The 14,271-nt window shown below is 40.7% G+C and overlaps 1 protein-coding gene across 7 annotated transcripts in view; it reads left to right on the top strand.

The window, feature by feature from the left end:
• The window catches only part of macf1a (microtubule actin crosslinking factor 1a), a 976,441-nt gene that overhangs the window by 846,830 nt on the left and 115,340 nt on the right, over positions 1–14,271 (top strand). For all 7 annotated transcript variants that reach the window (XM_051936317.1, XM_051936316.1, XM_051936315.1 and 4 more), the window contains 2 exons: positions 1,094–1,222; positions 4,731–4,904. In XM_051936317.1, the coding sequence (XP_051792277.1) occupies positions 1,094–1,222; positions 4,731–4,904 (303 nt within the window). The remainder of the gene's footprint in view (positions 1–1,093; positions 1,223–4,730; positions 4,905–14,271) is intronic.

The following is a 14,271-nucleotide window of genomic DNA, read 5'->3' as shown; positions in this document are numbered from 1 at the left end:
AGCAGAGTTTGGATGGTGTTGAAGGCGCTAGAGAAGTCTAGAAACATAATTCTTACAGCACCACTGCCTCTGTCCAAGTGGGAGAGTGATTGGTGTAGCATATAGATGATGACATTCTCTGCTCCCACCTTCTCCTGGTATGCGAACTGCAGAGGGTCAAGGGCGTGGCATACCTGTGGCCTCAGGTGGTTAAGCAGCAGCCGCTCCATGGTCTTCATCACATGTGACGTCAGAGCGACAGGCCGGAAGTCATTCAGCTCACTAGGATGTGATACGTTTGGGACTGAGGTGATACAAGATCTTTTCCAAAGCCTTGGGACCCTCCCCTGTTCCAGGCTCAGGTTGAAGATGCGCTGTAAAGGACTCCCCAGCTCCAACGCACAGGCCTTCAGCAGTCGTGGCGATACTCCATCTGGACCCGCTGCTTTGCTGGCACGAAGTCTCCTCAGCTCTTTGCTCACCTGTGCTGCTGTAATTGTGGGTGGGGATGTCTCTCCTATGCTGGTATCAGCAGACGGATGGGTAGAGGGTGTAGTACTCCGAGGTGAGAGTGGGTTAGGGTGGTCAAACCTGTTAAAGAAGTTGTTCATTTGGTTTGCTCTCTTCACGTCTCTCTCGATGGTGGCACCCCACTTCGAGCTGCAGTCAGTGATGATCTTCATCCCATCCCACACTTCCTTCATGCTGTTATTCGGCAACTTCTGCTCCAGCTTTCTCCTGTACTGCACCTACGCCGCCCTGAGCTGGACTCTGAGTTCCTTCTGCACGCGCTTGAGCTCATGCTGATCACCGCCTTTAAAAGCCCTTTTCTTCTGGTTCAAAAGGCCCTTGATGTCACTTGTAATCCATGGCTTGTTGTTAGCATAGCAGCGTACTGTACTTACTGGAACTACAATGTCCATACAGAAGTTGATGTAGTCAGTAGTGCAGTCAACAACCTCCTCAATGTTCTCACTATGTGATCCCTGCAGGATATCCCAGTCCGTAGTTCCAAAGCAGTCCCTCAGAGCCTTCATGAGATCATAAGCCGCATAGTCCACAGTGAGAATTGGTTGAACATTTCTTATTCACTTTGTAACTTTGTTTTGTGTAGGCCGAGGGTTTCCATGGAGAAGTTGAAGACTTTCTGCAGTGGTTAAGAAAGATGGAGAGTCAGTTGTCTATTTCAAAACCTACAGGAGGATTGCCTGAAACTGCTAAAGAGCAGCTACAACAGCATATGGTATGTGAAATTTTTGATATCCACAAGATAAGAGACAGTGCATTGGAATTTTACTCTTTTAGAATGCTTTTCTAATTTGCATTAGTTAAACAGAGTACGGCTAATATTTTTCATTAACAAGGGAGGATTTTTCTCAATGTATTCTCACAATAAGAAACCAAGGCTGGGCAATTACACTTTCATACATTATTTTTAAAAATGTGTGTCATAAACTGCAGAAAAGTAGTGATTAGACAGAGAAAGTGCATAGCTCATAGATTTACATACAACAATTAAACTTGCCTTAGAGCAATCCCTAATATGAATCCACATTTACATTATTAAACTTATAGGTATACAGCAAAAAAATAACTGCATTATACTCTTTGTCAAAACAATATACTTTAAGAAGACATTTTAAATTACATTGAAAAAATCTCTTACTCTGATTGTAATTTTGTTTAGTTCATATACAGTATCTACAGGGAATTCAGAAAGTATTCAGATTGCTTCACATTCTGCATACTTTACTGTGTTGTAAATTTTAAATAGATAAATATGCCATTTTTGCCTATCAATCTTCAATCAAGATCCCAGCTTGTTTTTAGAGAGGTCTGTAAATTATAAAAAGTCAAAAACTGAAATCTCTCATTTCTTTAAGTATTTTTGCTGTGGCACTCCAAATTATGGTCAGATGTGTCCCTTTTGCTGTAATTATCCTAGAGATGTGTCTAGAACATTTCTGAAGTCCACCTATACCAAATTTAGTTAATTGGACACAGTTTAGAAAGGATCACATCAGTGTAAATAAGGTGCCAGAATTCACACCACAAGTCAGGACAAAAATTAAGTCATGAAGTCCAAGCAAATCTTTGTAGACATCTGCTATAAAATTGTGGTAGGGATAGATTTGGGCAAGGGTATAAAACCGTTGGTAAAGCTTTGTGTTTCCAGGAGCACAATGGCTTCAATATTTTTGAAATGGAAGAATATTGGAATCATCATGGCTTTTCCTAGAGCTGGCCAGTTAGCCGACTGGATTCACTGGGCAAGAAGGGCATTAGTCAGGGATATGACCAGCAACCCATTGGTCACTGTAACAGAGCTTCAGAAGTCCTCTGCTAAGATGGGAGAATATGTCAGGAGGACAACCATCTTGGCAGCGCTACATTTATCAGATGTATATGGTAGATTGGCTAGACGTAAGCCACTCTTGAGTAAAAGGTATATGACCGTTTAGAGAAACTCTGAAAGCATAAGGAAAAGATTCTTTATTCTGATGAGACAAATATTTTTCTTTGGGCAGAACTCCAACCACTAAGTCTGGTGAAGACCAGGCAGTGCTCATCACCTGCCTAATATAATTCTTTCGGTGCAACATCGTGATGGTAGCATCATGTTGTGGTGGTGTTTCTCAGAGCCAGGGACAGGAAGAGTGGTCAAAACTGAGGGATGGATGAATGGAGTTAAATACATAGAGGTTTTGAAGAAAAACTGCTCCAGAGTGCACACACCCTCAGACTAGGGTGACAGTTCACCTTTCAGCATGACAATGACCTGAAGCATACTGCTAAAACAATGCTGGAGTGGCTTTGGGACAAGTCTGTGATTCCTTCTACCCAGCCAAAGACCAGATTTAAACCACATAGAACATGTGTGGCGACATCTGAAGATGGAAGTTTATAGACGCTGGAAGTTTCCCATTCAATCTAATAGAGCTTAAGAGGATCTGCCAGGAAGAATGGAATAAATTGCCCAAGTACAGATGTGCACAGCTTGTAGGGACTTACCTGAGAAAACTCAAAAGCTGTAATTGCTGGCCAAAGGAGCTTCTACAAAGTACTGACTTCAGGGTCTGAATATCTTTATGCATGGAAGGTTTCAGTTTTTGATTTGTAATGAATTTGCAAACCTTTCTGAAAACATGTTTTCACTTTGTCATTGGCTATTGAGTACATTTTGATGTGAAACAATGACAAATATTTCCATTTAAAATTAAACCTATAACCAATATAGTGTGCAAAAAGTGAAGGGGTCAGAAAACTTTCTAAATCTACTATAGATTAGCAACTCAACCAGAATTACATTCTCCATAGCAAATTCTAGAGCTACTGTTGACTGAGATCAAATCTCATAGCCTATCTGTTGCAATTTGTTCTTTTGCACAAATCAATCCTCCTAGAATTGGAGTGGTATTTACTATAGTGTATTCCAATCATTTCACTATATTACTACCATAAGGCAGCTTGGTATTCACAGAAGAAAATTTAATTTTCAGAAAAGCACATGTGAACCTTTGGAGGTGCATAGACAAAAATATAATTAAGGTGTTCAATGTTGTGCCACATTATGATTACTAAAGGATTCCTGGGGGTTTGCTTTCTCTCCTCATCAGCCTCTAGTATTTGTAGTATGGTGCAAGAAAATAGCTTTGTGACTACAGTAAATCCTCGTTTATCACGGTTAATCCGTTCCAGACTCTACTGTGATAAATGATTTTCCGCAAAGTAGGATTCTTTATTTATAAATCGATTATTTTTGCAGTTAGAGCATAGAAAATCTGTTTACAGCCTTCTAAATACGTTTTTTAACATTATTAGAGCCCTCTAGACATGAAATAACACCCTTTAGTCAAAAGTTTAAACTGTGCTCCATGACAAGACAGAGATGACAGTTCCGTCTCACAATTAAAAGAATGCAAACATATCTTCCTCTTCAAAGGAGTGCGCGTCAGGAGCAGAGAATGTCAGAGAGAGAGAGAGAAAAGCAAACAATCAAAAATCAGTAGGGCTGTTGGGGCTTTTAAGTATGCGAAGCACCGCCGGACAAAGCAGCTGCAAGGTAGGGAGCAATGTGACGGTAGTCTTTCAGCATTTTTTAGAGGAGTGTCCGTATCCTCTAAGCCAGTGTGCGAACAGCCACTCTGCTCACACCCTCTCCGTCAGGAGCAGAGAATGTCAGAGAGAGTGAGAGAGACAGAGAAAAGCAAACAATCAAAAATCAATACATGCTGTTCGGGCTTTTAAGTATGCGAAGCACCACGTGGGAAGCATATCGTATATCATTGAGGAGTTTTATTTAATACATAATACGTGCTCTGACTGGGTAGCTTCTCAGCCATCTGCCAATAGCGTCCCTTGTATGAAATCAACTGGGCAAACCAACTGAGGAAGCATGTACCACAAATTAAAAGACCCATTGTCCGCAGAAATCCATGAACCAGCCAAAAATCCATGATATATGTTTAGATATGCGTACATTTAAAATCTGCGATGGAGTGAAGCCGTGAAAGTCGAAGTGCGATATAGCGAGGGATCACTGTACTTACATATGTTCTTTTCCAATTACATTATTTTACTTGTTTTTTGTTTTGTTTTTAACCCCTAATATTATTTTAAAAATGAATAAATTATATATTACATAACCTTTTAGAATTGTGTGGAAGTATCTGAATTTTCCAAGGATTTTTGAGTGAGACAGCAGCATGTCTTTTATTTCCAAGTGAACCCCTTTCTACTCTTCTTTGTAGGACATACAAGCCCAGTTCAGTGCAAAGGAGGAGCTGTACCAGCAGATTATGGACAAAGGTCACCACATTATGATAAATCAAGATGATCCAGCAGTGGGATCAAACACTAAAACCAATCTTGCCCTTCTTGAACAGAAGTGGCAAGCATTGAATACCAAAATGGAAGAAAGAAGGGTAAGTGTTGTACTGTGTTTTAGGGTGCCTGTTTCCATTTTCATACCTATAATTGCATTCTTTTAAAAATTAACTATAAAATTTCTTGCTCCAGATTTTAGTTAAATCACTGGTGTTTCTGTGCACTTGGTATGTTTAACCTTAGCCATCTGAGCAACATAAACATTCTGAAAATCTGTACTTACAAAAGCAGTATGAATAATATACACTTTTAAAATTTTAATTTAATTTTAGGCTGAAAAATGTTTTATAATATAGTTTACTCTAATTCACTGTTTAATGTCTTCAGAACTGTTTTGTACTTTATTGAATATATGAATAATAATTAATGACCTGTTTATGTGTGAATATTTAATATATGTGAGCATTATTTCATTTTTGCTTTGTGCCCTCCCCCACCATAACCTGTCGTCTGATGTTGAGGAATAAAAGCTTTAGATTCATCAAAAATTTAGATCTCCAGTTTTCCTCGGATCTCAGCGTTTTAGGGTCCCCTGATACCGAAAACATTGATGTACTGTATTTATATGGGTGTGTGTCCGGCTGTGTGTGTGTGTGTCTACGTGTCAGTTTCTTAAGGATGGTCCAGAGCTAAAATGGCTGGACAGAAAAATGGCAAACTCGAATCTTAAGCCTGTTATGAGATGATGATGTGCTGATTAGTTTTTTGAGCCAAATTGTGCAAGAGAAAGAGGCACTCTAGAAGAATCCTCAAATACAGGAATTCTGCAATTAATTGTGAATTCTTCTCATCAATTGCTATCATAATGACATATTTTATGATCAGAAAGATCAGCATCAGAGTGGTAAATAATTACTGAAATGTTATAGAATAGTTCGGGTAACTTACTTCCTAGGGCACAAAGCCTACTGTCGTTCACATCCAAATTTTTTAATTATACTTTTAAGAAAGCACAATCAAAGAAGGAATAAATAAATTCATAAAACAGTTAAAATGCAATTAATTTGCCTTGATTTGAACTTGACATTAGGAACTTTGAAAACATTTTAGCGTACAGTATAGTGTTAGATGCTGTCCTGTTCTTCCAGTTAGAGCATGAAAATGTTAGAATTAAATATTATTTATGTGATAAATTCAGATATTTTATGGATAAATATGGAGAAATCTTGGGAACACAGCAGGAATTTGTGCAGTTAAAAATCGGCTCAGGTGAAAGTCTAGATGTGTGACCATGAGTAAAACCTAAGCAAACTCTTTGGTACTGCTAAATAGTAACATGCATTTTGGCACTAGGGGGATGGTAAAGAACTTGAGACAAAAAACAAGATGTTTAAAATGTACCCTTTTAAAGTTGCACATGCAAACATACTAGCAGGAAATCAAAGTAGTGTTTTTAAGTAGGTTAATAGTCTGATGTCATCAGGCTCTCATTATGGTATTCTTCTGCATCAGGTGCTAATGTAAGGAAGAAAAAGATTTAGGCAATATTTTGAGTATGGTAAGGTTAACTGATCAGAATGATGCATTAAATAATAATGATACATTTTATTGTTTCACACCATTTATGAATCTCAAGGTCCTCTTACAAAAAATAAAGTCAACAGTAATATAAAACTGTAACATTAAAAATACAAAAATTAAAGCATAATTAAATAACATTATAACCTCACCAGAGCCAACCTGAAGAGATGAGTTTTAAGAGCAGCTTTGAATATTGGAATAGATTCCAGTGATTGATTGTAAGGAGGAAGTGAGTTCCACAGTTTGGGAACAATATAAGAGAATGCCCTAGTACCAATAGTAAAAAGGTTATGATCTGGAACAGAATGTAAATCTGCCGATAAAGATCACAGGGACTGGGGTGTTGGACATATCTGAAGGCAGTCTGCAGGATAGGTTTGGCACAAGATTATGAAGGAGTTTAAATTGTAACAGCAAGATTTTAAAAGGGTATTTGATGGGAAAAGGGAAGCAAATGATGCTGAATAAGTGCAGGTGTAGCATGTATAGTGAGTCTAGAGCATAAAATCCATTCTGCAGAGTTCCAATTGAGTTAAGTGGATGGAAGATGTTTATTAGGAATGCCAGACAAAATAGTAATGCAATATTCAGTGCAAGATGTAACCAGGGCATTGAGTAGAATTTCTGCTCTGTGCTGTTTTAACACTAGAATTACCAAAGCCTACGAAAAAGCTAAATCAGGACCACCTTAAATCCCTTCGCACCTCTCCGTCAGTGTCTTTTGTCTTGTAAATGTGCCGATCAAGACAAGTAGCCCACTATTCCATCCCCCCACCGCCGCGGAATGTGCACAGAGTTCTCCCAGCTCATGCCTAGATTATCTGGGAGTGAAGTACTGGAGTTTTAGAGTGGAAATAATAGATCGTTATTTGGAACACATGCATTTCATATGTGTTCCGGTTCTACAATAATCTGTGTAAACACATTGCTAAAACAGAAACGTTTTTCATATTGTAGTAATAAACGACAAAATGTAGAAATAAACTGTATAACGTGTGAAGCCTGAAGTCCAAAGATCAAATAAACACTTTCACAAAAGGTTCAAGGATGATACAACAGCTTCTGTGGCACAGCGGTAAGAATTGCTGAATTGTAATCAAGAGTCCCTGGTTCGATCCTGACTGCCTCGTATGTTTACCATTTTGAGTAGTGAGCTGCTTTTATCTATACTAATAAAAGGCAAAGCCCTCACTGACTGACTCACTCACTCACTCATCACTAATTCTCCAACTTCCCGTGCAGGTAGAAGGATGAAATTTGGCAGGCTCATTCCTTACAGCTTACTTACAAAAGTTAGGCAGGTTTCATTTCGAAATTCTATGCGTAATGGTCATAACTGGAACCTGTTTTTTGTCCATATACTCTAATGGAGGAGGCGGAGTCACGTATCGCGTCATCATGCCTCCTACGTAATCACGTGAACTGAAAACAAGGAAGAGATTTACAGCACAAGTGAAACGCGGGAACGAAGGTAAATGATGTTAATTGTTGAGTGTCTTTTAATACTGTGTAAGCATACATATTAACACATGTGCAATTAAACGTGTGCATTTACGGGGTGATTTCTCAGGCTTAAAAGCTTGCCTTTTATTAAAAAGGTAAATGCAAAATGTTTTCATTCTGAAGGGCACAATTTCATGCTCAAGAGTAAGCTCAGCACACAGCTTGGTCATATTACAACCGGAGGGGCGAACTGACAACGTGGTATACAAAGAGATCCTTAACAAATAATTATTGATTCATTTTCCCTCAGTTTAAAAAGGTCTACTTTTCTTCTTAATAAAAATTTTAAAGCAGTACATCGCCGCTGCGAAGCGCGGGTATTTTTATATATATATATATACTAGCAAAATACCTGCGCTTCGCAGCGGAGAAGTAGTGTGTTAAAGAGGTTATGAAAAAGGAAAGGAAACATTTTAAAAATAACGTAACATGATTGTCAATGTAATTGTGTTATTGTTATGAGTGTTGCTGTCATATATATATACATATACACATATACACACACATATACAGATATATTATATATACATATACACATATATTTTTTATATATATATTTTTTATATATATATATATATATATATATATATATATATATATACATATATATATATATATATATATATATACATATATATATATATATATATATATATACATACATACATACATATACACACATAGATGCACTTACAATAACATAGAAATCAATATACAGTAATCCCTCCTCCATCGCGGGGGTTGCGTTCCAGAGCCACCCGCGAAATAGGAAAATCCGCGAAGTAGAAACCATATGTTTATATGGTTATTTTTAGAATGTCATGCTTGGGTCACAGATTTGCGCAGAAACACAGGAGGTTGTAGAGAGACAGGAACGTTATTCAAACACTGCAAACAAACATTTGTCTCTTTTTCAAAAGTTTAAACTGTGCTCCATGACAAGACAGAGATGACAGTTCTGTCTCACAATTAAAAGAATGCAAACATATCTTCCTTTTCAAAGGAGTGCAAAGCAAGCAATCAAAAAAAAAAATCAATACGTGCCCTTTGAGGTTTTAAGTATGCGAAGCTCCGTTCAGCATGTCCTTCAGGAAGCAGCTGCACACAGCCCCCCTACGTCAGCGCAAGAGAGAGAGAGAGGGAGAGAGAAAGTAAGCTGGATAGCTTCTCAGCCATCTGCCAATAACGTCCCTTGTATGAAATCAACTGGGCAAACCAACTGAGGAAGCATGTACCAGAAATTAAAAGACCTATTGTCCGCAGAAACCCGCGAAGCAGCGAAAAATCCGCGATATATATTTAAATATGCTTACATATAAAATCCGCGATGGAGTGAAGCCGTGAAAGGCGAAGCGCGATATAGCGAGGGATCACTGTAAACAATATAAACATCATTATCATATGAGAATATGAAGTAATATATAAGAAGCACATTTCATATAAATATAAATTATTAAACAGTAAAATCTTCTTCTATAATTTGCTACCGTGGCTTTTCGTTGGTCTGTCCAGGATTTTAAATGACCTGTAGCTTGCAAACCGTTTCACCTATTGACTTGAAATGTGGTACACATATAATACGTCACGTCTGCTATCCGCTTTATGGGTGATGATTGTATTACTCTTTTTATGTTTATTTTATTTTAGAATCAACTCCTATCTGCGCACAATAGGGCGGCCGTGGGCAGATGCGTATGGTGCATTCACTCCATGTTATCGTGCATTGCGCTGTCACTGGTATTTTGATAAAAGAATTTGAACAATATATAAGAAGCGTATAAATTATTAAACAGTAAAACATTAACATTTAAGAAGTAAAGTTACATTGAGTACTACTGCAGTACCTTCGGGTATACAGTAATCCCTCACTTATCGCGGAAGATAGGTTCCAAGGCTGACCGCGATAACTGAATTTCCGCGAAGTAGAGACACCATATTTATTTAATTATTTAACGTGTATTTGGACGTTTTTAAACCCTCCCTGTATTGTTTACAACCCACCATTTACTCTATTAATAACAGGGACGACTGCTAAGCAATATGAAATCGGTAGATAAGTTTACACTTACTGTATGGCGAAGTACACGTAGCAGCTTGTAGGCAGTCATGATGTCGTCGACCTTGTTGCAAAGATTCCTAAAGCAGATTCCATCTAGACTACTGCCTTATCACGTCCACTTGCAACTCGTTTTGCACCCTGCCTAAAGGACACTGCGGCCGTAGATCTTATATGCTTTTCCTCCTTTTTAGATAAAAAGAATCGTGGACTCATTTATGCTGTAATGGTGTCCTCCAGCAGTGTAGCTGTTCCCTTCCTTCAACATATCCAAAACTTTTACCTTTTCTGCAATCATTTGCATCTTCTGTGCAGTAGCACGTTAATGCTGCATGAGTGAGATGAGACTTCCTGGTTAATGCAATGCTCTGTCACTGAGCCAATCAGCAGCACACAGGAACTTAACTGCGTGCTCTGATTGGGTAGCTTCTCAGCCATCCGCCAATAGCATCTCTTGTATGAAATCAACTGGGCAAACCAACTTAAGAAGCAAGTAAAAAGACCCATTGTCCGCAGAAACCCGCGAAGCAGTGAAAAATCCACGTTATATATTTGGATATGCTTACATATAAAATCCGCGAAGTCGTGAATCCGCGAAAAGTGAACCGCGAAGTAGCGAGGGATTACTGTACGTCATTTTTTGTTTGCCCATTACATGCTTAAATGTATACATTTTTTGGTGTACCTACCCGAGAACACGCGACATATAACCGAGCGTGGGAGAAGCATGGATTTTAAACACGCGTTGAGTTCATCTGCTGGTCTCCCTCGTGGAATAACTGGTAATGTTTGACTAAAATGTACAGCGAGTAAAACGACATTACCTCCTTTTTTTTTTTTACGATCTCTGAGATCTTGCTTTTTTCGGTTCAAGGCTTCATAAGCTCTTTTATGTGCCATGGTGTACTTAATAAGTACTAATTATCCCAAACCATCATCTTTGAATGTTGCAAGACTTTCGCCTTGTATGTAGATCGGGGTAATTACATTCATTGCATTCCTAGTCTGAATCACAATCTGATTGTATGGGTGGTTACCTGGCACTGTAGGGTTGCCACCCGTCCTTTAAAATACGGAATCGTGCCGCGTTTGAGAATGAAATTGCGCGTCCCGTTTTGAATCAATACTGGACGGGATTTATCCCGTATTTTTTTTATCATTTTTTTTTTAAAGCAGCGTGTCATGCAAATCATCCCACAAGCATTTTATGAAGATGCCTCCTTTCCTACTTTTGATTGGGTAATACTTGATGTCATCGTTAGTTTGATTGGTCTTTTTAACTGTCCAGTGAGGAGGGCGTGTCTTTTAAGTACAGTCTGCAAAGTGTTGGCACTGAGATGTGGCGTCAGCGCCACAGTTGAAGCCCCTAACGTTGCGGTCAGCAAGTCGGCTAACATCCGCCATGTGCCGTCTTTCAGTTGCGAGAAGCAGATCATAGAATGGTTGAAATTGTTGCCCTTAACGTTGCGCCACGGCGTGTGGTTCGTTTATACCTCGTGTCTTCTCATTAAACTTTTATCTCGCGAATATGTTATTGTAATCCGCAGCGGGAGCGTTTCTATAAACTTAATTTAAACTTACGTTTTACACCGTACTTTGTTTCCCTTATGAACATGCTTGTATGCTTCACTCGCTCCGTTCTCAATTGTTTAATTAATTTTTTGCTCTTCGCTGTTTCCGGCTGTTCCTCCATTTCCCCCTACTTCGTTCTTTTATCTCGCGAATATGTTATTGCAATCCTTAACGGGAGCGTTTCAATAAACTGATTGAAAATAGTTTTGCATTTACCTTTTTAGTAAAAGGCGAGCTTTTAAGCCTGAGAAATCACCCCGTAAATGCACACGTTTAATTGCACATGTGTTAATATGTATGGTTACACAGTATTAAAAGACAGTGAACAACGTCAGTTACCTTTGTTCCCGCGTTTGATAAAAGGTGAGCTTTTAAGCCTGAGAAATCACCCCGTAAATGCACACGTTTAATTGCACATGTGTTAATATGTATGCTTACACAGTATTAAAAGACAGTCAAAAATTAACGTCATTTACCTTCGTTCCCGCGTGTGACTCGTGCTGTAAATCTCTTCCTTGTTTTTAGTTCACGTGATTACGTAGGAGGCGTGATGACGCGATACGTGACTCCGCCTCCTCCATTACAGTGTATGGACAAAAAATATGTTCCAGTTATGACCATTACGCTTTGAATTTCGAAATGAAACCTGCCTAACTTTTGTAAGTAAGCTGTAAGGAATGAGCCTGCCAAATTTCAGCCTTCCACCTACACGGGAAGTTGGAGAATTAGTGATGAGTCAGTCAGTCAGTCAGTGAGTGAGTCAGTCAGTGAGGGCTTTGCCATTTATTATTATAGATATATATACTAGCAAAATACCCGCGCTTCGCAGCGGAGAAGTAGTGTGTTAAAGAGGTTATGAAAAAGTAAAGGAAACATTTTAAAAATAACGTAACATGATCCATCCATCCATCCATTGTCTCCCGCTTATCCGAGGTCAGGTCGCGGGGGCAGCAGCTTGAGCAGAGATGCCCAGACTTCCCTCTCCCCGGCCACTTCTTCTAGCTCTTCCAGGAGAATCCCAAGGCGTTCCCAGGCCAGTCGAGAGACATAGTCCCTCCAGCGTGTCCTGGGTCTTCCCCGGGGCCTCCTCCCGGTTGGACGTGCCCGGAACACCTCACCAGGGAGGCGTCCAGGAGGCATCCTGATCAGATGCCCGAGCCACCTCATCTGACTCCTCTCGATGCGGAGGAGCAGCGGCTCTACTCTGAGCCCCTCCCGGATGACTGAGCTTCTCACCCTGTCTTTAAGGGAAAGCCCAGACACCCTGCGGAGGAAACTCATTTCAGCCGCTTGTATTCGCGATCTCGTTCTTTCGGTCACTACCCATAGCTCATGACCATAGGTGAGGGTAGGAACATAGATCGACTGGTAAATTGAGAGCTTCGCCTTGCGGCTCAGCTCCTTTTTCACCACGACAGACCGATGCAATGCCCGCATTACTGCGGATGCCGCACCGATCCGCCTGTCGATCTCACGCTCCATTCTTCCCTCACTCGTGAACAAGACCCCGAGATACTTGAACTCCTCCACTTGGGGCAGGATCTCGCTACCAACCCTGAGAGGGCACTCCACCCTTTTCCGGCTGAGGACCATGGTCTCGGATTTGGAGGTGCTGATTCTCATCCCAGCCGCTTCACACTCGGCTGCGAACCGATCCAGAGAGAGCTGAAGATCACGGCCTGATGAAGCAAACAGGACAACATCATCTGCAAAAAGCAGTGACCCAATCCTGAGCCCACCAAACTGGACCCCCTCAACACCCTGGCTGCGCCTAGAAATTCTGTCCATAAAAGATATGAACAGAATCGGTGACAAAGGGCAGCCCTGGCGGAGTCCAACTCTCACTGGAAACGGGTTCGACTTACTGCCGGAAATGCGGACCAAGCTCTGGCACCGATCGTACAGGGACTGAACAGCCCTTATCAGGGGGGCCGGTACCCCATACTCTCGGAGTACCCCCCACAGGATTCCCCGAGGGACACGGTCGAATGCCTTTTCTAAGTCCACAAAACACATGTAGACTGGTTGGGCAAACTCCCATGCACCCTCCAGGACCCTGCTAAGGGTATAGAGCTGGTCCACTGTTCCGCGACCAGGACGAAAACCACACTGTTCCTCCTGAATCCGAGGCTCGACTATCCGACGGACCCTCCTCTCCAGGACCCCTGAATAGACTTTTCCAGGGAGGCTGAGGAGTGTGATCCCTCTGTAGTTGGAACACACCCTCTGATCCCCCTTCTTAAAGAGTGGGACCACCACCCCGGTCTGCCAATCCAGAGGCACTGTCCCTGATGTCCATGCGATGTTGCAGAGGCGTGTCAGCCAAGACAGTCCTACAACATCCAGAGCCTTGAGGAACTCCGGGCGTATCTCATCCACCCCCGGGGCCCTACCACCAAGGAGTTTTTTGACCACCTCGGTGACCTCAGTCCCAGAGATGGGGGAGCCCACCTCTGAGTCCCCAGGCTCTGCTTCCTCATTGGAAGGCATGTTAATGGGATTGAGGAGGTCTTCGAAGTATTCCCCCCACCGACCCACAACATCCCGAGTCGAGGTCAGCAGCGCACCATCCCCACCATATACAGTGTTGACACTGCACTGCTTCCCCTTGTCTTGTCATTGTTATGAGTGTTGCTGTCATATATATATATACATACATATACACATATATTATATATATATATATATATATATATATACACATATATATATATAATATATATACAGTGATCCCTCGCTATATCGCGCTTCGC

This window comes from Erpetoichthys calabaricus, chromosome 14 (genome assembly GCF_900747795.2).
Source record: "Erpetoichthys calabaricus chromosome 14, fErpCal1.3, whole genome shotgun sequence".
NCBI classification, from domain to species: domain Eukaryota; kingdom Metazoa; phylum Chordata; class Cladistia; order Polypteriformes; family Polypteridae; genus Erpetoichthys; species Erpetoichthys calabaricus.
The sequence above is the reverse complement of the archived record's forward strand: the minus strand, read 5'-3'. Positions and strand labels throughout refer to the sequence as shown.